The sequence below is a fragment of the Rhinolophus ferrumequinum genome, chromosome 22 (genome assembly GCF_004115265.2).
Source record: "Rhinolophus ferrumequinum isolate MPI-CBG mRhiFer1 chromosome 22, mRhiFer1_v1.p, whole genome shotgun sequence".
Classification (NCBI taxonomy): Eukaryota; Metazoa; Chordata; class Mammalia; order Chiroptera; family Rhinolophidae; genus Rhinolophus; species Rhinolophus ferrumequinum.
The window spans coordinates 31,177,038-31,204,475 of record NC_046305.1 but is presented as its reverse complement, the minus strand read 5'-3'; the positions used below and the strand labels follow the sequence as shown (position 1 = coordinate 31,204,475).

The window sequence follows — 27,438 nt, the reverse complement described above, 5'->3', positions numbered from 1 at the left end:
AATATAGTGTCATCTGCTTTTTGCTGTTGCTTTTCCAACCAGTATGTATCCCACCGCAGTCTTCTATGCACAGAATCCCTCTCTCCCAAGGGGAACTTTCCATGCTGAGCAGGTGGGGATGACCACAGGTGGAGGTATGAGGCCAGCATGTCCTCACACCATGATATTTGGCTCAGAGATGCACGTTAAATGAAAGCTTGTTCAGTTAGAAACTTCCCCAAGACCTCTCAGCTAGAGCCCTGGGGAAGACACCCTCTTCCCTTTGGGGATTTTCAGTTTGGAGGCTGAGTCCTTCATGGCCAGTGTCCTCCACATGGAGAAAGACAGCACTACCTAGACTTCAGGGATCAGCTCTGCCGTGGGCTGTCAGTTACATCAACCCATAAAGTCTCCTTTTTTTCTAAAGACAACTCGAGTTGGACTTTTGTCATTTAATAATAAATAACTGAATATTTACTTCACCAGCCATTGTTCTAGTTATTTTATATATATCAAGACTTGTTGAATCTTAATCTCCCAGTGAGGTAGATGTTGTTATTTAACATGAAAATAGAATTCTGAAGTAAATTTTGAAAAGTAAATGTGTCATCAAAATAGTCAGAAAACTGCTGGGGGGAAAAAGAGTACAGAAGGAGGATTTATCCTTCAGATATAAAAATGCATTTTTAAGCTACAGAAATAAAAACAGCGTGATATCAGAACCAAAAGAAAAAGATCAATAAAACAGAATAAAGAAGAAAAACAGACTCAAGCATACATAATCACTTAATGTATGATACAGAGGAATACAGGATGGAGTAATTAATAAATGGTATGGGCACAACCCCATTGCAATGAGTATTCCATTTTTGCATGGAAATCCATGCTTCATAGCTTAGGAGACACTGACTAGAAATTAATATTACTAATGACAAGCCACTGGATCCCTATCATGCTTATGCCAAAATCAATACAAGATAAATTAGAGATTTAAATGTCAAAAATGGAACCATAAAATTAACAAGACAAAGTTTACATGGATAATTCTATAATCTCAGAGTGGGAATGCTTTTTTGTAAGCAAAACGTATAGGCAACAACCATCAAAGAAAAGACTGATGAACTTAAGTACACAAAAATTTAAGTTTTCTTCAGATAATAATCACCAGAAACAAATGGAAGAGAAAAATAACCACAAGTATCATTTGATAGATGACAGGCTAATATCTTTAATAAATAAGCCATTCTTACACATCAAGATAAAGATCAATATCCTAATAGAAAAATGAGCAAAAGACATGGACGAGCCATAAAAGAGGTAATAGAAATAGTCAATAAACACTCGAAAATATATTTAACTTCATTAATAATTAATAAAGTGCTAATTAAACCTGTAACAAAATGCCATTTTCACCTACCAAATTGGAAAAAATAAAAAGTTTTTCATGGTTTATGTTTCTAAATCTGAAGATACTTATCAAGAAATTTCAATGAAATTCATGAGGAATTAAGAATATTAACCCTTCCTCGGTCATATATGTCGTCCCTGTTTTGTGTTTTCATTGTTTCTGGGCCAAGGGGATTCCGCCAACAATACCAGAGCTGAAGGGACTTGCCACGCCTGGTCAGGAGATGAGCATACACGAGGAGACGAAACATGCAAGAGTGTGTGAGTGTGTGTGTGTGTGTGTGTGTGTGTGTGTATGCCAGGTTTCTCACTGTTGGAGAAAAGAATTACAGATATGGACCCAAAGAAGACTAGAATAAATCTTAAGGTGATGGATTACAACTGGAGCTATTTTTGTATGATCTCATGGTTTTAAATAGGTAGATAGATAGACACAGAGAGAGACAGACACAAAACACCAACTTGAAGCAAAGTCTGGGACAGTTTGAGCATCAAGTTAAGTAGTGATAGCACCGAAATATAAACCATTGACTAAAATAGGACTTCCTGAATGTAGATTAATATAAATATATAAATAGGGAAGAAGGAAAATCTCTACCTTGCAGCAGAATGCCGAATAATTAATGTGGAAGGAATGATGGAATCAGATAAACAATTTGGCAACCATCATAATAATTATTTCAGGCAAGAATCAACGGATGCTAAGTTTGATGAGAAACAGGATATTTACATTACCTCAATATATCTCTCCACAAAATATTTACTTGCTAATTAATTAAAAAGTAGAAAATACTTATTAACACATTCCAGAGTAACAATGTGGCAGACACCATCTTAACCAAGAGATAAAAATGACCATTACTAGGACTTCTGCTTCCAGGAAGATGGAATAGATGCACTTTTCCTTGCTCCTCTTGCTAAGTACAACGAAAAACCCTGGACTTTGTATACAACATGAACGGAAGATACTCTGAAAGGTGGAGGTAAGTATGCACATTGACCAGGGAACTTGGGACAGAAGAATAACACTGTGGTGAGTTTTCCGAGTGTTCTTTTTGCTTGTACATCCCAAACTGGATACTGGAAGAGCCAGCCAGCCATCTGGAAACACTAATGGGTGCAGTCCAAAAAAAAAAACAATGAAAAAACGGCCTGTTCTCTCTAGCTGTAATGCCATAAGACCAGGAAAGAGACAGCCTATAAAGACTGAAAACTCTTAGACAATAACCTCTCTACTCCAGCTGAACACAGCAGAAAAAACTGTGGCCTCCACCCTTACGCACACTGGCTAAAGCTGAGTGGGGAGCCTGGACTTTCTCCTTACCTGGCTGTAGTGAGGTGCCCAGCATCCTGCTGGAATGGAGTCAGGCCAAGGAGGGAGCCAGGTCTTTCATCCTTGTGATCCTGCCCCCCCACCCCCACCCCATCAGTGTCAGTGGAGACCATGAGGAGAGCAGAGACATCTAATCCTAATTGTCAGTAAGGAGGCACCACTCCACTCCCCACTGGAATGGTGTCAGAAGAGGCCTAGGAGAGACCACGGCATTCACACCACCTAGCAGTAAGAGGCCACCCTGTCTCTGACATCAGTAGAGGCTGAGGTGAGGAGCAGCTATCAGACACTCCTACCCCTCCCAGGCAAAAAGGCATCAGTGGACGCCCAGTGGGGAATTTTGACTTCTACTCCAGTTGGCAGTTAGGAGGCAGTGTCCCCCTAATGAGGTGGTATCAGAAGATGCCAACTAAATCAGGATGTTTAAATATGATCCAGAGTCTCATAACCTAATACCTAACATGTCCAGGTTTCAATCAAAGATCATTCATCACACCAAGAAAAAGGAAGATCTCAAAAGGACTGAAAACAGACAATCAACAGATGCCAACACAGATGGCAAAATGTTAGAATTTTCTCACAATTAGTTTAAAGCAATCATCATAAAAATGCTTCAGCGAACAATAACAAACACACTTGAAACAAACTAAAAATATATAAAACTAAATAAAAGATATAAAGAACTGAATGGAAATTTTAGAACTGAAAAATGCAATAGCTGAAATAAAAGTTAACATCACCAGAAATGGTAGAAGTCGATTGACATTGTGTACCTTCCAATATGATGCAATGAGTATATAGCATCACTTCAATGTTATACCATATTTCTGCCAGGAAATACCTGCAGGGCAATCTAATCATGAGGAACCATCAGATAAAACCAAATTAAGGTACATTCTACAGAGTTACTGGACTATACTTTTCCAAAATATCAAGGTCATTAAAGACAAGGCCTGAGGAACTGTTCCAGGTTGGAGGAGATCAGAGGGCATCAACAATTAAATAAAACACATGATCCTGAATTGGCCCTGAAACCATAGAGAATATTATTGAGACAACGGGTGAAATTTGAATGAAGCCTGAGGATCGGATGGATAGTGTTTTTTCAATGTTGATTTCCTGAATGTGATTATTATACTGTGGTTACATAGGAATGCTCTTATTTTCAGGAATTACACAACGATGTATTAAAGGATAATGAGTATTACATCAGCTACTAACTCTCAAATGGCTCAGGGAAAAATCAATATGTATAGAGAGTATAAAAAGGCAAATATGATACGGTATCACCAATTTGGGAAACTGGGTAAAGGGCATATGAGAATTATGTCTAAGGATTTCAACATTTCTATCAATGTTTAATTATTTCAAAATAAAACAGTTAAAATAGGAAATTGGCTAAATAAATTAGGGTCATTTTGGAGAACAGGAAAATACGTAATTGTTAAAAATTATTCTGAAGATCTCAATTGATAAGGAAAGATATCTCTGATATAGTGAATGAAAAAAAAGCAAGTTACAAAATAGTGTGTAGAGTGTAATCTTTTTTGAAAAAAAAGTGCTATAAATGCAGAAAAATGACTGGAAATATATGAAGCAAACTGTTAACATTGGTTTTCTCTGAGAATTTTTATAATGAGTTATCAGTTTTATAATCAGTAAAGTCAAAACCTGTTCTTACAATGAGTTATCAGTTTTATAATCAGTAAAGTCAAAACCTGTTCTGTGGGCAGGGAGGGGGGATTGCAACCAGCCAGATAACTACCATTGTTATGGCTTCCTGGTTAACACACCACATTCCATTTATTTGTTAGGCAGAGATTAACTATCAGGGCAATAAAGACCTGTGAGGTCAGCTTGGTCCTTACAGTTCTTGTAAATTGATAAACTGATATTCTCAGCTTTATGCATTATTCCCTTATTAATTTGGTTAGCGTAAGGGTGTTTTAACAGAAGAAAATTCTAGAACCAATAAAGCTCAGACCCGAAATGGTAGAGCTTGCCGAGATACTGCTGACCTGTGGGAATCTGTCTATATAGCCAATTAGCATCCTCCAGGCCACTTTCCTCTGTATCATTTCACCAAACTGTACCAATGAGCCCAGAGGTCACCCAAGAACAGGTTTTGTAGGGAGAAAGAGAAACTGTAAATTCCCACATATGGAGATATCAAATCAATTATCAATCTTTGAAAAGGGATTGGATGATAACATTATAAAAGGTAAAGTAACACTTATCTGCCTTTATAAGTCAAAAAAGGGAAGGGTAATTACTCAGGGGCACCCGGTCATTTCCAATGATGACATCACTATGTGGATTAGGACCAATGATGAGGGGAAGGCCCTGTGTCCACTTAACAGGTTTTAAATTAAGTTAATGAGACAAGCTTAAATCCTCTACTAGAAAATCACTATGACAATCAGGATTGAGTGTTCATGTCATGAATTAGGCAGATTTTTGCTTCTTTTCCTTTCTCTCCTGCCTACTTTCTATCAGAGTCAAAGAAGATGACAATTAAATATAAATGCTGTTTTTTCCTAGAGGGCCTCTTATATTGGTGAGCAAGGAAAAGTGGTTTGGAGATATAACAGATATCAGTTATTTCACTGTCCTGCTTCCCATACCAGATTATTAAGATTTACTGATGATAATTGGATCCAATTCTGATGTCATGAGAGAATGTTAACCACTCGCATCAAACTTAAGTATTTAAGAAACATCTTTTCATCTTTGTCACAAAGTATCATTTAGAATAGATCTAAAAAGTATAGGGCCAGAATGAGTTCAACTAATTTGAGGATGGGTGAAGATGAGCCATTAGCTAGTTCAACCAAGAACATATTAAGCGGGGGGGGGGGGGGGGGGGGCAGTCAGTTAGCTCCGTTGGTTAGAGCGCAATGCTCACAATACCAGGGTTGCCAGTTCGATCCCCGTATGGGTCAGTGTGAGATGCACCCTCCCCAACTAGAGTGAAATAACTACTTGACCTGGAGCTGATGGGTCCTGGAAAAACACATAAAATAATTTTTTTTTTTAAGTTAAAAAAAAGAAAAGAAAAGAATATGGTAGGAGGAGAAGTTTGAAGGCAAATTTCAATTTATCTCAGGAATGACCTCTCTTTATAAAAACAAAAAAAATGTACCATTTAAAAAAATTCTCTCTCAAATATTTTCCCAAACTAAGATTCATATAATTAAAATATATCAATGATATTATTTAAATTTTATACAAAAAAAGTTCAAGCAGTACTGGAGGGGACATATATCTTTTAACCAAAAATATTAATGGTTTATAAAGATATAAAAATAATTCTTAAAATTACTGTTTAAATATCTGTTAGGACCTTTGTTTGGCACCTATCAATGAAAGTTAATGCCCATGGAATAAGAGAAAAATCAAACTGTATACCTCTTTGTAGTTAACACTCCCATCCTGAAGGTGGAGAAACTCTAGAGCTCTGTGTCCTGAGAGAAATAAAAACATAAATCAATTGAGTTCAACTATAACTGAAAACAGAACTTCCTAGAGATCATTTTAAAAGGAAAGTATAAGTTATGATTTAAAAAAATACGGTGAATGTTTAAATTTAGAAAAATTTATTATAGTAAAAGACACATTGCCATTAATGACCCTCAAAATACTCCCCTTCATTTCAAACACACTTATCCCATTGTTCTTGCCACTTTCTGAAGCAGTTCTGGAAGTCCTCTTTTGTGAGTGTCTTTAGTTGTGCTGTCGTGGCTACCTCGATGTCTTGAATCGATTAAAACATTTACCTTTTATGGTCATTTTGACTTTGGGGAAGAGCCAGAAGTCGCTCAGTGCCAGATCCGGTGAATAGGTGGATGAGGACAAACTGTAATGTTTTTACTTGACAGAAATTGCTGTACCAGAAGCAATGTGTGACATGGAGCAGAGCATTTCCATTGTGATCACAAAGTATGGTGAATGCTGCTGCCGATTGCCATCCAACAGAAAAACAGGGATCCTCAATATGGGAAGTGGCACGTGGAGCCTTAGTAACAGTATGTGAAAAGTTTTATTACCTTGTTTGGTGCAGTCATTCAGGTGTGAGCTATGGTTGAGAGAAGATGTATTTTAAAGTGTGTCATAAATCATCCTCCAACCATGACAACACTCCGTGTCACATGTTGCTTCTGTATATTCTGTAAGATTCTGGTATATGGCAATTTCTGTCAGATAAAAACATTACGGTGTGTCTGCACCCACCTTATTCACCAAATCCAGCACCGTCCAACTTCTGGCTCTTCCCCAAAGTCAAAATGATTCAGGACATGGAGGCAGCCATGACAGTGCAACTAAACACATTCACGAAAGAGGACTTCCAGAACAGCTTCAGAAAGTGGCAAAAACGATGGGATAACTGTGTTTGACACAAGGGGGGATATTTTTACGAGGATTAATGGCAATGTGTCTTTTACTGTAGTAACTTTTTTTTATTTAAACATTCACCGTATTGTTTGATCATACCTTGTATATAATTTTATGGTTGTAACTGTCAAGGAGGTGGGAAATGAAAATTAAGTTTGTACTCACTTGAAATTTTCATCAGCCATAATTAGATGCATACAATATTTATATGACAATATAAATACATTAATATAAGTATAATATAATTATAATAATATTTATCAAATTTGCATAATAATGTAAAGTTCCTGTTTAACTAGCTCTATGACCTTGCATAAGTTACTTAACCGCTCTAGTTCTCAGTTCCCTCCTATGTAAAATTGAGTAAATAATACCCACATTACAAGTTTGTTGAGAGAATCAGAGAAAATAAATGTTATGACAAGCACAATTGCTAATGCATGGTAGGAGCTCAAAAAACAGAAGTCATCATCATCATACAACCATATAATTATCATACCTCAACAACCTCCTCAGGTAGATAAACTCAAATAGGAAACAGAATACAAGGACTAAACCGTGGATGGAACCCATGATCCTCAAATGTTTTTTCATCATTGGACTACTTTAGAAGGACAAAACACTGTCTCAGAGGGCCACCTGCTACACACACACACACACACACACACACACACACACACACACACACAACAACCACACCCTGAATATTCTTACAATCGACAGGAAAATGAACATTCCTCATGAAGAGACATTCAAAGGTATTTCTATCGTGAATGACATTCAATTTTTAAATTCATACAACAAAAAAATATTGCCACTACTAAATTATAAGCAATAATACCATAAGAAATATGTTCACAGCCCACACAAATAACCTGTACATAGGATTCCATGATTTTTAGACCAAAACCACTGAATGGAACCAATTTTAATTAAGTAACTCATGTAAATGTCACCGTTCCATACAGGCCCTATGTAAGAAGTGAAAACGTGAACCAAGATATTTATAAAATCATCTAACTTATTAGTAAATAAATGTTGAAGTTTTAGTCTTTTATATAAAAATCCTCAAAATGGGAGATTAGGAGTTGCCTTTAATTATGTCCACATAAACATATGTGTGTTTAATATATTAATAAATATATTTAATATATGCTTAATATATTATCTATTAATATATTATGTTTAATATTTATTGATCTATTAGGACCTTTGGCACCTACTGAAGAAAGGCAAACAATTATCTGATTTTGTTGAAATTTTAGATTTCATTTGTCTTGTTAATTTTTAAACTCTAAGGATTAAAAAAATTCCCATTTATATTTGTTTATCTTTGTTCTACTTCTATAGTGGTAACAATTTCAATTTCATTGAACCTAGACTTGAAAGATATTATAGAATTCAAGAAGAGGTCTAACTCCTCATTTTACGAAGAGGAATTAAGAAAGTGAATTGCTCAGAGTCATCCATGTTGTTTACAGAAGAGCTAGTGTTAAAACCTAGGTCTGATTCTCTTTTCCATTGTCTCCTGACTCTCTTTTAGCAATAAGGGTTTAATGGGAAGAACACTGGACTAGCTGTCAGGACGTGTAATTCTAGGATCAATTTCCTCATTTGTCAAATAAAGGAACTGGACTCGGTGACCTCTAGTGTCCCTTCAAATCATAAAATTGTGTGATTTGATTCTTGCCTGCCAAACTCAATACCTAGGTCTATTTTGCACTGATAAATTCATATTTTATTTGTAATCTTGTTCTGCTTTATACCTTCTGGACCATAAAAAACTGTTACTGTTTTTATTGAAGAAGACTCACATGTCAGGTACATCTGAAATTAATGTGAAAACTGCTGTGGAATGTAATCATATCTAATTATATTACAAATTGGCTCACATTTTCCATGAGTTAACAAAACATTACAAATACACTTCATACAAGAACCACATCTTGGTGCTACCTTTCACCCATATCCAGATCACTCTGCTTTCACCCCTGAGCTCGTGGGCACCGGCTAACTGTACCCCAGTTCTTCCCAACTCCTGTCATTATTCTGGGCACCTCTAATGCCAGGGTCTAGTCAAACTCCCTTGCTTCTTTGCTGTCCCTGAAGCCAACCACCTTTAAAGCCACTTGACTCAGGGGACCCACTCCCGTAACCAAACGTGGGCCTTTACATATACTTGGAAATGTAAAACAAGAAATTAAATTCCTCACTCCCTCCATATTCCACCCATCTTTCTCCTCTCCCACTCTATCAGTTCTTCTGCTTCATGGCAACCTCTGGTTTATACAGCTCCTCATAATTTCCCAACCCAGAGAAGGCCCTTGGGACCCTCTTGCTTCCCGCCCCTCCACTGACCCCATCTGACAATCTCCATATCTGGATGACTCCAGTCCTGGCTTTCTCCTCCCTGCTGCCCAGTGGCTAAGCACAGCAGGCAAACTAGTTATCAACACATGGGATAGACTTCCAATCTCTTCCTTAATATTTTTGACAGATTTAGTGTCCTTAATACCATGACAAAGCGCTGGCACTTACCTATTTCTACGTGTGTTGAGATGCCACATGGTGAGCCTCTGGGGCATAGAGAGCCCAGCGCAATCAGTAGGCCAGACCAGAACCTGAAAGCAGACATGCTCTCATCACTCAAGGCGCCTCTAGTGATGGGAACTGCTCTGAGCTGGCAGCACCGAGACTGAAATCCAGGCCCTGTCCTACTGCTTTCCCTCTAAGCATGTCACTAACACCGAAACCAAGCCTCAATTCAAAATAATGTCATCTGCCAGGATAGTTAACTGTTTACTGTTTAACTTCACTGGAACAGCAAACAAACTGCGCCTATGAGAGAAAAACAGTGAGAAACTGAAATCTAAATGCCTCCAGGTGGAAATACAGCATCTTCTGACCAAGAGAGGTTTCCTCTGAATTTCTTTCTAACACTAAATTTGTATGAAGACACAAGCAAAGTGGTCTCCAAATATTCTTTGCTTTCTTTAAAAAAAAAAAAAGAAAAAAAGGCTCACCTGTCTGCCCTGAGAATCAATACATTGGCCCGCCTCACCTTACAAGGGCTGCCAGCCTGTGCATCCTTTCTACATATATATCAGCTAACCCTGCTCCTTGGCCTCCAAGCCTCAAGTGCTGGGAAAGCTTTTATGATGATCAGCTGGAACCAGCTTCTCTTTCAGTGTTTGGCAACAGATACCAACACTTGTATGGGATTACACAAGAGCAGCCACTCCTGATCTCTCTATCCCTGCTTTTTCCTATAGGTTTTATCCAAAGTCTGTTGCACGGTCAGATTCCTGCAGCCCAAGCAAAGATACCAGTTCCATTTGTGGGAGTGGGGGCAGGGGACAGATTTAGGACCAAGAAACAAGGGTTCGGAAAATCATAGGCTCAGAATATACCTGTCATATAGTATCCAATCTATAGCAGTTAATTTGTGGGGAAAAACTGTGTTGAACTCTTCATGGAAATGATGGTGATCTTAGAGCTCAAATTATGTATATTACACATTAAAAGCAAGAAAGGAGATCCTCAAAGAGTGGGAGGAAATGATATTCATTCTCAGGTTAGCTGAATGGAAGACTAGGAGATGGGATGATTTGAGACCCATAGTCATCTGCCAACTTTCCTCTGTAACCTTAACTCAGCCACCTGAAAAGCCTTAGGAAGGGAATCCTGCAGCCCTGCCTCAACCCTGCGGCATCAGAGGCCAGAGGCCATAAACTGATGTGTTTTGTTTGCCTAACAGGGTGTTTTATAAACCTAAGCCAACTTTTTTAAAATGGGAAAATTAGCATTTAAATTTAGATTTCTATCTTTCTTTAAAAAAGAGAGTTGACTATTATCATTTAATAGAAATGTTCCCTTTCCAAAAGATTCACCTTAGATTTCTGTTGAATTACTACTTTCCTTGTTGAATTTAAAAAATAATAAGAAAAATTATTTTACACTCAGGTGTTCAGCCATACATTTTTTTTAACAATTTAGATATGTGTATAAAGCAAAATTGGGTGGAGATTTTGAAGTGAAGGCGGGTCTCCTTGTGCAGATGACATGCAATTTTAACGTCCAGAAATTTTTGAGATAAAGCAGACAATATTAGCTCACTTCCACACAAATCTAGTATGTTGCTATCATCATAGTGTCCTTACAGCGAATGTGGGAGACGATGGAGAAAGGTGAGACTTAGGAGGTGGAGATGCCCGGGACATGGGCAGGCTCAGGAGAAGGGAGGGTAAAGTTCCCTGTCATCTGCTGGCCTTGTCCTTGTAGCCCTGGTGAACACACCCAGCCCAACTCTGTGGGTCATCAGGGCAGCCTAGAAGATAAGAAACAGGAGGGAACTCTTCCCATCTTCCCACTCTGAATGGTGACTTGCAGACGACACAAAACAGTTGGGGGGGGGGGAGCGGTTAGGGAAGGGCCACATGGTGAATTTCCTAGGCCGTACGCATTTTTGCCTTTGTGGGCCCCTTCCTTCATAGAAATAAAGTTCTAAATATCACATTCACATCTGCATTGGTATAAAAATTAATATATTCATATTCAACCTAAAAGTTCATTTTTCTGATTTTAGAAAAAATCGAACATTTCTGTGTGCCCTAAAATATTGTGGGCTCTAGGCATTGTGCCTACTGTGCCTAACAGAGAAGTCAGCTGGGAAAGGGAATGGACACCGTTTAAAATAGCACCAAGATAAGCAGACTGATTTTGGATCAAGACAGGCAGCCACAGTCGACCACTTTTCTGGGCCTCGGTTTCCTCAGCAGAACTGATCCCCAAGCCCTTAGAAACCAGCTCTTGGTAGAGCTCCCTCTGCAGGCAGTAGGTCAGCTCCGTAGGAGGGGGAGTGATGCCCACCTGGCCACCTCTGCATCAGGACCTCCTCTCTCCCCAATTCCTTACATAATATGTGGAACAAAATAGTGACTCCCCAGACACCTAAGGTTAAAATCCACTGTTCCCACTACTGCCAGAGGTGACGGACTCAAGACTGAGTGACACTCATAGCAAAAAAACAAAGTCAAAATGTGACGTACTGCCTTGGCATTTTGCAAATAAGAACCGTAAGTCTTAGAAAAAGGTGAAGAGCCACAGGCTCTGGAGAAGCCAGCAGAGACTCTCAGCTCAGTAGGAGTGAAGGGGAGATATGGTGAGACTAGAGATCATACATCAATTCAGAGTTGGGCTTCATGTGAACCTACAAATTCCAGGACAGGCCTGCTATTTTCATTTTTATCCTCACTGAAGTTGCAGCTTCCTGGCTGCTTCCAACACGTCAGGACAAGTCCCACTGCAATTACACTTCGGTTCACTCGATTCTGACAAATGGTCCCCGTTGACTAGTTAGCTTCCTATCTTCTATTTTACTACGTAGTGGCAGGACCTGGGGCAGCTAGTATAACCTTGAACATTGTCCTAAATTTCATGAGGCAACTGCACTGCTCATTAGGTATTTCACAACAAATTTCCTGTTCCATTTCACACACGAGAGGACTGAAGTTAAATAACTTGTCCAAGGGCACACGGTTTGTCGACCATAGATTCTGAGTTTGGATCCAGGTCTGTTTGTCTCCAAAGGCACTGTTATATAACAGGGGCGCCCCTGCTCCCAACTGATGGAGAGAATACCCACACACCCAGAGAAGTACCCAGAGCCACCTTCCATCAGTGAGCCTGCTCTCACTTCCCCGGTGCGCAGAGCCGAGGGGACAAAGGAACGCGATTGAGCCCTTGGCAGCTGAGCCCATACCGTGCATCCATGGACCCTGCACACATCCCAGGGGGAGTGGTGGGGAGGGTGGGAATAACGGTTTGGGGGAATTGGGGAGAAGGAACGGTTCTCCTGCAGCAATCGGGGAGCTCAGTAATAGTTACACAGAGCATTCGAGGGGGACGATGACAGTCCGTAGGTGCATTCCTCACCCCAATCCTAACCCCGGGGACCAGAGCAGCGCTACCCTCGGATAAGGTCGAGCGTGGCAGGGCAGTGCAGCTTGCGGGAGAGGGCGCTGTTTGGCGTCTCCTCCACCTGCAGCCGCGTCCCCGCGCCCCAGCGCGCCCCCGATCCGCGCTCCTCCCGCCGCCCCAGCGCGCACTCGCTTGCCTCCTTCCTGCCGTCGCCGCCGCCGGGGCCATGGCGACCTGCTTCTGGTGGCGTAGCTGCGGCGCACCGCACGTTCGGCTGGTGCTTCACGACCGCGGCCTCTGCCGGGTCGCGGGCAGCTGGGCGCCCGGGCGGGCCCCGCTCCGTACCTACGTCCCTGGCCGGGGCGGCCTCCCCACGACGTTGCTGCGCACCAACAGCTTCGTGGGCGGCCGCTGGATCCCGGCTGCCGCCGCTTTCCCGGTGCTCGATCCGGCTAGCGGCGCCGAACTGGGCCGGGTGGCTGACTGCGGGGCACCCGAGGCCCGCGCGGCGGTGTGCGCTGCCTACGAGGCTTTCTGCAACTGGAGGGGCGTCTCGGCCAAGGTGAGTGCTCCCGGGGCAGGGGGTTATTGCCGCAATGAAACCAACCCCTCTCCGCAGTTCTCCGGGATTCGCCATGCGGAAAGTCACAGAAACAAGAAGAGATGATCAACAAATAAGTTTGGAGCGTGGCTTCGTGCCAAGCACTGTGCCAGGTGCTGGGGACACGACCTGGCCCCTAAAACTGGAATTGCCCAGTACGGGAGACCAAACATGAACTTGACTGTGTGTGTTGGGGGGAAGTGTCCCAGGCTGAAGGGAGACCGTGCAAGACGCTGCTACATGTTCTCTGGGAAGGCTTGGGATTGAGTGCCCTGGACCCCATAGGAATCATGTCATCCGGAATGGGGAGAGCTGTAGAAAGAACTGGGCTTTGTGCAGGGGAAAGAGAAGTCCGAGACCTTTCTCCAGGTTTTCAGCTTATAAGAGAGAGAAATACTGCTATAAAATGACATAGACACTGGAGAATTGGGGGTGGGTGATGTTAGGTGAGGAGAATAGAGTAAGAATAAAACTATAAGACATTTTCCTCCTTCATATATTATATCGCACCTGGAGCCAGCCTAGTGAAATCATTTTCCACCCTGTCCTTCAGCATTCTCCTTCTGAAGACTCACATCCAGCAATGAGGTCCAAGTATAAGGGAATCCTAACACTGTCACTCATCAGAGTGCCTGCTGTACATCATGCACTGTTGGAGGTTCTTGGGGTACATCAGTCAACAAAAGAGATTCCTGCCCTTACGGAGCTCATATGGGGTTGGGCAGAGGGGAGATCTAACCTACAAATAAAACAATATCTAGCAGATAAGTGTATTAGATGTGATGAATGCTACAAGGTAATAAGGTAGAGCAGGATAAGAGGATCAGGCCAGAGGGACAGGGCAAGATGCAATACAAAGTGTGGGCAGGTGTATTAGTTTGCTGCCATAAAGTACCAGACTAGGAGGCTTACACAACAGAAATTTGTCTCACAGTTCTAGAAGCTAGAAGACCGAGATCAAGGTCTTGGCAGGGTTGGTTTCTTCTGAGGTCTCGCTCCTTATATTGCTGATGGCTGTCTTCTCCATGTCTTCACATGGTCTTTCCTCTACTTGCCAGTGTCCTAATCTCTTCTTGTAAAAACACCAGTCATATTGGTTTAGGACTGACCAAATTACCTCACTTAACCTTAATAACCTCTTTCAAGACCCTATCTCCAAATACACTCACATTCTGAGGTCTTGAGGGTAGGACTTCAACATATGAATTGGGGTGGGGAGACATAATTCAGGCCATAATATCAGAAGAGACCTCATTGAGGATATGAGATGCAAAGACCAAAGGAGGTGAGGGAACTCAGAGCAAAACTGAGTCAGGAGCATGCATGATGTACTTGTAGGCCAGCAAAGAGGCTGAGTGTCTCGAGTGGACTGACAAGGGGAAGAGATGTGGGACAGGAGGTCACAGAGACAATGGGAGGAGAGGCTAGATCAAGTGGGACACAGCCATTCTAAGGACCTGGATTTTACTTTGAGGAAGGTGGGTTCTAGTTCATGGTTTTAAGCAGAGCAGTGATCTGATTTGCATTTTGAGAGGCTGCTTTGGCCTCAGTGCTGAGAAGAGACTGAAGAAGGGGCAGTGGTGAAGCACAGCTGTTAGGAGGTCATTGCAGTGATTCAGGTGGGAGGTGGTGATGGTTGGAACTCAGGTGGTAGCAGTACAGGTGATGAAGAGTGGGCTGATAAAGAATATATTTTGAAGGTATAGGTAACTGGATTCCCTGACGGTCATGGGGTATAGGAAAGAGAGGAGTCAATGATAACCCAGGGCTTTTGGCTCAAATACCTGGAAGAAAAGACATGGAGAAGTGGGTGAGAAGAGCAGCATGGGGATGAGAACTCAGAGCTCAGCGTTGGATATGTTGAGTCTGAGATGTTTGTTAGACATACAAGTGAGGATGTGAAGTAGGCTGTTGGCTACCTGAGTCTGGAGCTTGAGGGGACCTTGAGGGAGACATGTAAATGTGGGATCATGTGTGTGCATTCACAGCGATGGGATGACGAGACCACAGGAAGGGAGTGGGTCGATGGAGCCTCTGGCATCATTTTGGAGTCCCACAAGTGACAAGCCACCATACAGTGGTGTCACAGGTGTCTGGGGAGCTCTTCTAGCCCTGTCTCTGCTTCAGTGGTTGGTTGGTGCCCAAGGGCTGGTATTGGGACCTGTCACTGACTCTGCACTGTCACCTGTGCTGAGATCACACCGCCCATCCTAATGTCTGTGCCCTTGAACCTTAATGTGATGTCAGCGTCTGTCCTACAGGGAGCCTTCCTTTTTGAAAGGATCCTGGAGCATCTTCCTAAGCAAGTGGTGGAATAAGCTCTCCCCAGGAAAATGAATCCTCCTGTGTGCTAGGAGATGGTGGGGTGCAAACACAGCTTAGAAGGCAACTCTCTTGCCCCCAGGCCTTTGCTGCTCCCCCTCCCCAGCTTTTTCTGCTCCCTTCTCTTGACCCATTCATGTCCTACACAGTCTTGAGTTTTAGCTCATGTGTAACTTCTGCCTTAAGCCTGTCAGACCACACAGCCTTCCCTATTCTCCCTCCTCTGAACCCCTAGCACAGCCCACACACCTTGTCTCGCACTTCCCCTTGACACTGTGTTGCCTCACGTCTTTCTTCTTACATGTTTTATGACCTCTTTTTCTCCACTTTGTGAACCCCTGGAGGAGTTCAGGGAAAGAAGGGAATTTACTGACACCTTACAAGCTAGTGCCTTAGTTTCCTATGGCTGCTACAACAAACTACCACAAACTTAGTGACTTAACACAACTGTCATGCAGGGTGTCATGCGGGGTCTCAGCTCTTGCTCCCCATATAAGAATGCAGGATATCGTGAGGCCAAAAAGGAACACCCACAGAGCCATAGATAGGGGAGTCATACCACTATATTCTCGCTGGTGGCTGGGTTGGAGATACAGGAAGCAGGAGCCACACGATGTGCAATCCGCTGGCCGCTTCTCTGCCAACCAACCTCACTTGCTAACTGCAATCTGCGCCTCTCTGCAATCCTCAATCCGCGCTTGATAGCTTAGCCACAGCAGTTATATTAGCCACAGCAGTGGTTAATGGCTAACCGGTAACAGCTGATGGCCAACTAGTTACAGCTGATGACCATCTACTACCCGAGCCATCTACTACCCATGTGAGGCTGAGAGCCTGGAAACTGCTCTCTGGGACTCTCTCCCCACAACAACACAACACCACAAATTGGTTCTTATAGTTCTGGAGGGCTGCGTTCTTTCTGGAAGTTCTTCAGAGTTTTCTTTGCCTTTTCCAGCTTCTAGCGGCTTCATTGGTCTGTGGCCTGACATTGCTCCAACCTCTCTGATTCTCCCACCTTTCTCTCATAGAGATCCTTGTAATGACATTGGGCCCACCTGGATGATTCAGGATACTCTCAGTTCAAGATCCTTAACGTAATGACATCTGCAAAATCCCCATTGCCTTATAAAGTAACATATTCACAGGTTCCAGGGATTATGATGAGGGCATCTTTGAGCCTGCCCCAGCTGTGTCCTGCTCTTGGTGCTTTAGCTGTGTTTTGTTTAATCCTTTCAGTGGCCCTGTAAAGGTAGACACTTGATGATGTTGTGGATGAGGAGACTGGCTGAGAGGGGCTCATAGTTTACCATCCATCATTTCACTCCTGCTTAAGCAGGGGATCTGGGATTGGAGACTCATGTGACTCTATCCACTTGAGCCTCCCTGTCTGAGTCTAGAACATTCGCAAGGCACCTCTCAAAGGCTGTAGTCATTTCCTGGGACTGCATAACAAGGAACCACAAACTTGGTGGCTTAAACAACAAAAATTTATTGTTTTAGTTCTGGAAGCTAGTAGTCTAAAATCAAGGTGTCAGCAGGGTTGATTCTTTCTGAGGCTGTGAGGGAAGGATCTGTCCCAGATCTCTCTGCTTGGCTTGTAGAGGGCCACCTTCTCCCTGTGCCTCTCTACATCACCTTCCCTCTGTGTCTGTCTTGTTTCCATGTCTAAATTTCCCTTTTTTATTAGGACACCAGTCATACTGGATTAGGGCCCACCTTAATGACTTCATTTTAACTTGATGACCTCTGTAAAGATCCCATATCCAAATAAGGTCAGTCTGATGTACTGGAGATTAGGACCCCAACATATCTTTTTTGGGGGGACACAACCCATAACACGGGCTTTGCATACTGAGGGTGATGTGTTGCCTATGCTGATGTCCTGCGGGGTGTCAGCTCCTGCTCCCCACATAAGAAGGCAGGATAGGGTGAGGCCAAAAAGGAACACCCACGGAGCCCTAGATAGGAGAGTCATACCATTATAGTCTCACTGGCGGCTGGGTTGGAGATACAGGAAGAAGGCTCCATATCATGCACAATCCGCCATCTGCTTCTCTTCCAACCAACCAACCTTGCTAGCTGCAATCCCCAGTCCACTTCTCTGCCAACCAACCAACCCCCCAGTGTATCCACGGCAGTTAATATCAGTGGCTAATAGCTAACTGGTTACAGCTGACGGCCAACTAGTCACAGCTGATAGCCATCTACTACCCAAGCCCGCACCTTTCCACGTGAGGTCGAGAGCCTGGAAACTGCTCTCTGGGACTCTGTCCCCACAGCTGGTTTCTGTGTTCAGCCTGAACATTGTGTTTCCTGCAGAATATACTTTTTATTCTTGTAGTTCTCAGGCTGGTTCATGTTCTTTTCTCACTCTCAAGTAGGTATGGGGCTTTATTCCTAGCAGGCCATCTACTCAGATACTTAATTTTCTCTCTGAGCCAGGCCTCATAGATTTTAGCCTTTCAACTATCACCCCAGATAAGCCACAGCATCCTGGGCTATGTTTGTGAGATTTCTACCTGGTGCTGTGCAGAGCGAGGATAAACAAAATGAATTCACTGTGGTGATGTTTTAAGAAATGTCCATACATCTTCTCTTGGGGGTGGAGATATAGAAGCCTTTGTCTCAACAACACCTTTAAGAGGTGAGATCACGCAGCTTGTTATCCAAAATACAGAAGGGAAAGAACCCAGAGAAAGACCATGAGTGGTGTTTGCGCAGGTTTCACTCTCTGCTCATCGGTGGAATGAGAAAATAATGAAAATCTTACACCTGTTGAATGGATGAAAACGTCAGAATGACACGGCAGGTGTGCTCATTGCTGTAGGCAGCCCAGCAAGCAGCTAAGAGTAAACTAAGACTCTTCTTTGCTTCAGATACAGCTGTTCAGTTACAGGAGTTTGGAGCTCTGGGGCACATCTTTCTTTAGAGGACCTCTATGTGGCCTGGTTGACCACAAAGCGGGACTCTCTGGACCTGCTTTTTTTTTAAATGGTTTTAGATAAGTGATTTTTTTCAAATATTTATTTCTTTTTTTAAGAAACCATTTCTTCCATAATATCCTTAATTACCCAGTCTATCCTTGTGGGGACAGAGTCCCAGAGAGCAGTTTCCAAGCTCTCAACCTCACGTGGAAAGGTGCTGGCTCAGGTAGTAGATGGCCATCAGCTGTGACTAGTTAGCCATCAGCTGTTACTGATTGGCCATTAGCCACTAATATAACTGTCGTGGCTATGTTGGCAAGTTGGTTGGTTGGTTGGCAGAGAAGCGGACAGGAGGATTGTGTCTCCTGCATCCTGTGTCTCCATCCCAGCCACCAGCGAGAATATAGTGGTATGACTCCCCTATCTATTGCTCCATCGGTGTTCCTTTTTGTCCTCACCGTATCCTGCATTCTTGTCCTAGGAGCGGGACCAGAGACCCTGCATGATACATAGTGGGGACAGAGCCAGGAGAGCAGTTTCCAGGCTCTCAACTTCATGAGGAAAGGTAGTAGATGGCCATCAGCTGTGACTAGTTGGCCATCAGCTGTAACCAGTTAGCCATTGCCCACTAATATAACTTCCGTGGCTATGCCAGGGGGTTGGTAGGTTGGTGGAGAAGCGGACGGTGAATTGTGGCTAGCAAGGGGGATTGGCAAGCACAGATGGTAGATTGCATATCGTGTGGATCCTAGTCCCTGTGTCTCGCCCACCTGCCAGTGAGACTGGGGTGCAGGAAGACCCGTCATTGCAGTACTGACAGATGTTTGCTTTTGTGTCTCAACCAGCTGCCATCAAAAATATAGTGGTATGACTTCCGTATCTATGGCTCTATTGGTGTTCCTTTTTGGCTTCACTGCATCCTACATTCTTGTGCGGGGAGTGGGAGCTGAGTCCCAGCATGACACATGGCGCAGCGAGCAGGGTATGTGCTGGCCAAAGCTCTCCGAGGGGCGGTGGAGCAGTTTGTGCATAGGAACACTCAGTCTCAGGAGGACCAGGAGGTGTGGGACCAGGAGCAAGAGAGGACGTGAATGGCTCCCAACCAGTGTGGAAGGAGCCGTGCAGCGGCCAGAGAGCTGGATCCCCGTGAAGGTGTGAGAAGACGTGGACGGTTCTCCAACCAGCATAAGCCTGAGAAAGCGAAGGTCATTGTTGCCGTGTGGGCTGGGAAGTGTTTGCTGAGGCAGCCCAGATGTGGGACTTGTAGTCCCAGGAGGAAAGGCTTGCTGAGTCCTCGATGGAGAATGCGAGTGAGGTCAAGGTCGTCCCTCACCCCCAGGTTGGGGAGAACTTGGAGCCCTCGCCCTGCGGAGAGGGCATGTATTGGGAGGCCAACGCACAGCCCTGGCGAATGACTGTGGACTATGGGGAATTGCCTTCCATCCCTGATTTGATGGCCCACTTGACTGTTTGCTTAGGAACGTACCACCATTTAGTGGGACAGGCAGATGTTTACTTCCTGTGTCTCAATCGGCTGCCATCGAGAATATGTAAGCACCTTGGCTGTGAGCCACTATTGTTCCAGCATGGTACCCTGAGAAACCCTGGTTGTGCCCAGGAAGTTTGGCTGTGCCCAGAAAGGCTGGTGGTATCTTGAGAACCCTGGCTGTGCCCAGGAAAATCTGGCTATGCCCAGAAAGACTGTCGGTACCCTTAGAAACCCTGGCTGTGCCCAGAAGGTAGGTAGACATCGAGGGACACCCCTTGGGACATTACTTGAACTGGACTGAAACTTTTCTCGTGAGCTGGGTTCCTGGCACAGGGCCCCTCGTGAAAGATGTTTGTCATGTAGATTATGAGGCGAGACCCTGGAGGAGTGGAGTGTGGGGACAGAGTCCCAGAGAGCACTTTCCAGGCTCTCGGCCTCATGTAGTAAGGTGCTGACTCGGTTATTAGATGGCCATCAGCTGTAATCAGATGGCCATCAGCTGTGGCTGGGTGGCCATCAGCTGTTACCAGTTAGCCATTAGCTGTGGCTACGCTAGGGGGTTGGCAGGGAAGTGGACGGCAGATTGTGCATCGTGTGGAGCCTGCTTCCTGTATCTCCAACACAGCCACCAGCGAGAATATAGTGGTATGAACCCCTATCCATGGCTCCTTTGGTGCTCCTTTTTGGCCTCCCTATATCCTACATTCTTGAGCGGGGAGTGGGACAAGAGTCCCTGCATGACAATCATTTTATTTGATTTTTATTATTTGGAAATATTTTTTAATTGTGGTAAAGTATACATAACATAAAATTTATCATTTTAGTCATTTGTAAGTGTACACTTCAGTGGCATTAAATGCATTCAGTGTTGTGCCTGGGCCTTCTTAAGTGTGTAAAACCCTTCCTTACACCTCACACACCCCAAGTCAGAGATAAATTAAATGTGCCAGGGAGTTGTTAAAATAAGAATTCTACTTGAAGACATTATGCTGAGTAAATAAGCCAGTCACACAAGGACAAATGCTGTATGATTCTAGTTATATGAGGTCCCTAGAGTAGTCAAATTCTTAGAGACAGAAAGTAGAATGATGGTTGTCTGAGCCTGGAAGGAGTGGGGAGTTAGTGTTCAGCAAAACAGAGTTTTCAGTTTTGCAAGATGAAAAGAGTTCTGGAGACAGACGGTGGTGATGGTTGCACAACAATATGACTACTTAATGCCACTGAACTGCAGCTTAAAAATGGTGAAGACGGTAAATTTTATGTGTATTTTACTGCAATTAAAAAATAACAAAAAATTAAAGTTATTCATATTTACCATAAACAATAAGCTGTTTCCAGAAAATTTTTTTTCTCTTTTACAATTTATGACTCAGTACATCCCTTTAGATGCAACTTGAAATTGGATCTTTGTTATTATTTATCAAACAAAGGTCAATGTATGTCTTCTCAGGAATGAGACCACAAGGGTAATACTTTAGTAAGTTGAACATTATTTAATAGCCTTTCCTATACTTGGCCTTTCACTATTTTTCTACCTTTTTATTTATTTTTCAGGAAAGGAGTTCATTACTTCGGAAATGGTATGATTTAATGATTCGAAATAAGGATGACCTTGCCAAGATAATTACCGCTGAAAGTGTAAGTTAAGTGTCCTAATTCGCTACCCTGACAAATCATCCAGGAATTCTTAGACTAAAGCTTGGGGTAGCCGCTAACTTCAGTGCTGCTCTGTAGCTAAAAATTGTGACTTCCTTGCCTAATGATCAGATATCAATTAATTATTATGCCAGGCACAACGTTTTTTAATTAAGCCAGGCACTCATATTTGCTAAAACAAAATGTTACCTTCTAATTTACTCTTTAATAATATGCAAGAAATAGGTTTTGAGTGGAACTATGTGAATACGACTTCTTCACCATTCCAGTTTTGTTCTATGTGACTGTTTTGGTTGATTTTTCATATTATTTTTGTACATTTTTAAATGTACCAATAGTTTATCCGTAGCTATAATAAATTACACCATGGTCACAACATTTAGAAGATATTAGAAGAAGGAAAAAATCAGCAGATGCAGTTCTGTCTCTTCTAATTTGTAAATGTACTGAAAATGCAAATAACTATTGTGGTTCAGGTACATCTGACTAGCTTATCTTCATCACCATTTGTGATTCTGCTTTGTAAGACCCACACTAAGGTTAGAAATTTCTGTGGGTTTTGTAATGGGAGACTTTTCTTTTTTATTATTATTAGTTTCAGGTATACAAAACAACATAATGATTAGACATTTACACACCTCACAAAGTGATAACCCCAGCAAGTCTACTACCCATCTGACATCAGCCATAACTATTACAATACCATTGACTGTGTTCCCTATGCTGTACTTTACATCCCATGAATATACTGAGGGTGCCAAAAAACTGTATACAAGTGGACACTTCGGTCAGTGTTGCTCAAGCAGTAGTTCGCCATAATCAGAAGTGTCTGGACGCTGATGGTAACCACTTTGAGCACCTCTTATAATTCAGAAGTCAAACGTGACTTGTATTCATCTTTTGTTATCGGTATATATTATTACAATTTTAATACAGGTTTTTCCTTTCTTAAAATGTGTATACTTTTTTTTGGCACCATCTGTCTATATATTTAATTATAGTTGGCATTCTATATTATATTAGTTTCAGGTGTACAGAGCAGTGGTTAGACATTTATAATTTATGAAGTGATCCACCCTGCCCCCATAACTCTAGTATGTAATGGGAGACTTTTCTACTTTGCTTGCAGCCTTGAAGAATTTAGAACCAGAGAGTCATGCTTTTGTTATTGGAAGGTAATGAATGTGTCCTTTTTTGACTGAATTTAGGGAAAGCCACTGAAGGAGGCACAGGGAGAAATTATGTATTCCGCCCTTTTCCTGGAGTGGTTTTCAGAGGAAGCCCGCCGCATTTATGGAGACATTATCTATACCCCCGCAAAGGAAAAGCGGGCCCTGGTCCTTAAGCAGCCGCTTGGTGTGGCCGTAGTCATCACCCCGGTACGTGGCAGGATCAGCAGGATCCTAGGGTAGGAGGAGCTCTGGAAGAGGTGTGTCATCTTGTTAGCTTTGTCACCTGTTCTTGGTTTCCTGATTCCTTTGTGGAATGTGGAGGTGTTTCCTGGTCTTCTGTGATAATGGGAGGTGTGGGAGTGGTGAGTGGAACCACCCAGGGGCTTTTCTGACTTGGCATAAAGGCTTCTTCTTAACATTGCCTAGCACGTCTGAAAAGATCTGGTATTTATCATTTTTTTAAAAAGACTTCAGATGGTACACATTTTTTATTGTACCATAGTTTTGAGAACACTTTATGCTTAATTTATGGTTATCATCAACAGGAAGTTGATATTTGTGTACATACCGCAGACACTGAGCCAGGGTCTGGAGGTAAAAAGTCTAAGAAATAAGGTAGTGTCTCAGCCTGGATGGGGCTGCAGTATACTTGTGGGACACCCAGCTTTCTCTCGATGACCAGCCTTTCTTGGACCTACCTCTGCGAGGTCCCATATTTTCTTCTCTACAGTGTTTGACAGCTGATTTCCAGACCGCTGTTCTTTCCCTACTCAGCACAGTTACAGATAGACACCCCTTACTGCCTAGACTGACTAGGTTTGATTCAAAGCTCACTGTTTACTAGCTGTGTGACCTTGGGCAAGTTACTTATCTGCTCTGTCTCAGTTTCCCCAAACCTGCAAGTGAGGATAATAATCGCGACCTCCTTGGGTTGTGATGGGGATTTAATTAATTGTAATTTAAAAGTGCTTAGAACAATGCCTGGCACAGAAGAAGCACTATACAGGTATTTGTCACAATAGAATAAAACAAAACACTGTTTAGATATAGATATCCTTATATATCTAAATATAGAGATGCCTATAGATATCTATCTTTATAGAAAGGGAAGTAATAAATCACCTGCTACTTTCAAAATCATCTTTGCTGATATTTTCTTCCAAAGGGTCAGCAAACTATGACCCTTAGGCCACATCCATCTTGCTGCCTGTGTTTGTAAATAAAGTTTACTGGGACACAGCTATGTGCATTCATGTACATATTGTCTGTAGCTACTTCCACATTACAACGACAGAGGTGAGTAGTTTCAACAGAAACTGTACATCCCACAAAGCCTAAAATATTTACTGTATGGCCCTTTACAGAACAAGTTTACCAACCCCAGGTATAGATAGTTTTGTACTATTTTAAATTCTGAAAATGTTCCCTGTCTTTATGAGCCTTTATCCCTGAGTCCCTCAAGTTGACAGTGTCGGAGCTCTGAGGACTCACCTGTGCAGGAACCGGTGAACTGTCAGTTGTGCAACGGGATTTGCTGGCTGGCGTCCTGCCTGTGGACTTTGGGGTGATGCTTCCTCTCACAGCCTCCTCTGCTCTTCTCCCCCCAGTGGAATTTCCCCAGCGCCATGATCACCCGCAAGGTGGGGGCTGCCCTGGCAGCCGGCTGCACCGTCGTGGTGAAACCTGCCGAAGACACACCCTTCTCAGCCCTTGCCCTGGCCGAGGTGAGCCTCTCCATGCTCCAGCAGTGTGAGCAAAGTCCAAACAAGGATATTGACCCAGTGCAGAAAGAAGCAGTTTGGAAGCCTCCACCTTTGCTTGCATCTCGTGCTGGATGGTGTTGTTCTAACTTACCAGCAATTATTTTAAGTCAGATGTTGCTCTTTCTAGACAAAACAATTGATGGAGGATTTTCTGACATCTGTAGGTAGTATGTGTTTTACAACTGATACCGATCCATCATTTTTATTAAGTAGGCAGACCTGGTAATATGACTAAAACATGGGCATTTCTCAAATTTAGGGAAACTCTCATTTACCTCTCCCTTCTCTGGTTCAATCTGCATTTAGTCACATCTTACCACTCTTCTGTTTAAAGCCTCTAATGGCTTCTCATGTCACTCAGAGTAAAATCTAAACTTCCTACAGTGGCCTTCAAGGCTCTTTAAGATGCCACCTGCCCAACCCCCTGTCCTCCTCTGCTCTTACCTGTCACTCCGGAGCTCCTTACTCATCTGCTCTGGCCGGTCTGACCCCTGCCACTTCTTGGACCATGCCAGGCTCACTTGTAACTCAGCTTTACACTCACTTTTCCTTCTGTCTGGAAGGTTCTCCCCCAAATACGCTCATGACTCTCTCTTCATGTCTTTACTCATATGGTACCTTCCCAGTGAGTCCTCCCCCAGCCACATTATTTGAAAGTCACTTGTGCTCCTGACCCTATTCTCTGCTTTGTTTTTCTTCCCAAAGCACATAGCACCAGCTAAGCTTCCAGATGTTTTATGTAGTTGTTTTGATAATTATCTGCCCCCACAAGAATATACGCTCTGTGGAGACAGGGACTTGGGTCAGTTGTGTTCCCCGCTGTATGCCAAAGCCTAGAAGAGTGCTGGACATAGGAGGCGCTCAGGAAATGTTTGTGGGAGAGAAGGAAGCAGGACAGAGGAAGGACAGAGGGAAGGAGGGAGAGAGGGAAGAGAGAGGGGAGGAAGTTTTTTTTACATGGGCTATTATAGTTTCCCTTTTAATAGTTCTTAAATCTGTGTCATGTGTGTAAGTTAACTTTCTTATTAGACGCCTGAGGCGTAGGTGTAATTAGCAGGGTGTTTCCTACGAATTCTAATGCTTAGAGCCAGCACTGACCCCACCAGCTTATGAAATTTATTTGAAAGCACACATCTATATTGATTGGAAAGATTAAGGACCGCAATTTTAAAAATCTATATAAACTGAGAGATTAGAAGGAAAAATGCAGCTTCTTAGACCTACAGAAAATAACAGATTCTTAGTGAAACTCCGAGGATTTCTCCATAGCATGGGCGAGGCAGTTAACCCTGCTTGCCTTGTGTCTTCATCTTCAAAATAGTCCTACAGTACTCAGTTTCCCCTGCTATTAGCATCTTACCTTACCTTACATTAGAATTGTGCATTTGTTACAAGTAATGAACCAGTATTTATACATCATTATGAACCGAAGTCTGTACCTTATTCAGATTGCCTTAGTTTTCACTTAATGTCCTTTTTCTGTCCCAGGATCCCATCCAGGACACCACATCACATGTCTCTTTAGGCTTCTCTTAGCTGGAACAATTTCCACATATTTTAAAGTAGTGACCCTGTCTGTGTCTCTACACTGTTGAGGCTGTAACCATCACATACTATACTTTCCACTCAATAAGCAGCTATGTATTTACTACTTTCCACCAGTGCCTATGCTGTATCTCCCCATCACTTTGATTGTATGAGCCTGGTTCCCTGGTGATTCTCCAGGAAGGGCTCGCGGAACACTATCCTGGTTCTTAAGTATTGACAACAGGCTATGCCCATTGTGCTGTTGCTGGATATAAAATCCTTGGTTCACATTTTTTTACTTGATTATTTTAAATATGTTCTCCATTTTCTTATAATATAAGGCGTTGCTCTTGCAAAGTCTGATGATAATCTAAGTTTCTTGCCTTTATAAGTCAGCTTGTTCTTTCTGCTGAGATTCCCAAAAGTGGCTTTTTTCCCTTTATCTTTAAAGACCAATAATATCACTGGAGTATGTCTTTGTGATATTTATTTTGGGTAAATACTCTAGGTTTGCAGTGTGCTCTTTCAATTTGTATATCCAGATCTTTTTTTGAAATCCGAAAAGTTTTCAGGATTTGTTCTTTATGCTTGCTTTGGTTTACTTCTTCAGCAATTCCTGTTATCTGTGTGTTGAATCTTTTTGTTTTCTTCACTTTCTTGTGTATCCTTTTCATCTTTCCCTAATCTTTAAAATTATCTTTTTCACCTTCTATTTTTCTTACAGCATTATCTGTTGTGTTTATTCGTTCTTATGTTCTTCCTAGTTTACTTTCATTTCTGAAATTATTTCTTTATTCTATTTCTAACTCTTTACTGTGTTTCCTCATCTTATTTCTAAATTTTTCGAATTCTGGTTCATGTTGTTTTTTTTGAACTTGGTACAATTTTCTTACCATCTTTTACCTCATACTAAGTCGCAGTTTTGGTCTGTTTTGTGGGCATGTCTTTCTGGTT

At 42.6% G+C, this 27,438-nt stretch overlaps 2 protein-coding genes across 9 annotated transcripts in view; one reads left to right on the top strand and one right to left on the bottom strand.

The window, feature by feature from the left end:
• Nucleotides 1–13,345, bottom strand: part of GPLD1 (glycosylphosphatidylinositol specific phospholipase D1) — a 53,783-nt gene extending 40,438 nt beyond the window's left edge. Inside the window, exons 1-3 of one of the 3 annotated variants that reach the window (XM_033094116.1) lie at nt 13,227–13,345; nt 9,650–9,732; nt 6,128–6,183 (exon numbers count right to left, since the gene is read on the bottom strand). In XM_033094116.1, coding sequence (XP_032950007.1) covers nt 6,128–6,183; nt 9,650–9,732; nt 13,227–13,258 — 171 coding nt within the window. In that variant the 5' untranslated portion in view covers nt 13,259–13,345. Of the gene's footprint in view, nt 1–6,127; nt 6,184–9,649; nt 9,900–10,172; nt 10,220–13,226 lie in introns of those variants that run through there. The other 2 variants (XM_033094117.1, XM_033094118.1) reach the window with 2 other exon arrangements.
• The window catches only part of ALDH5A1 (aldehyde dehydrogenase 5 family member A1), a 50,658-nt gene continuing 36,447 nt past the window's right edge, over nt 13,228–27,438 (top strand). For 5 of the 6 annotated variants that reach the window (XM_033094120.1, XM_033094122.1, XM_033094121.1 and 2 more), the window contains exons 1-4: nt 13,228–13,592; nt 21,921–22,004; nt 23,231–23,401; nt 24,802–24,918. In XM_033094120.1, coding sequence (XP_032950011.1) covers nt 13,257–13,592; nt 21,921–22,004; nt 23,231–23,401; nt 24,802–24,918 — 708 coding nt within the window. In that variant the 5' untranslated portion in view covers nt 13,228–13,256. The remainder of the gene's footprint in view (nt 13,593–21,920; nt 22,005–23,230; nt 23,402–24,801; nt 24,919–27,438) is intronic. The other variant, XM_033094124.1, reaches the window with a different exon arrangement.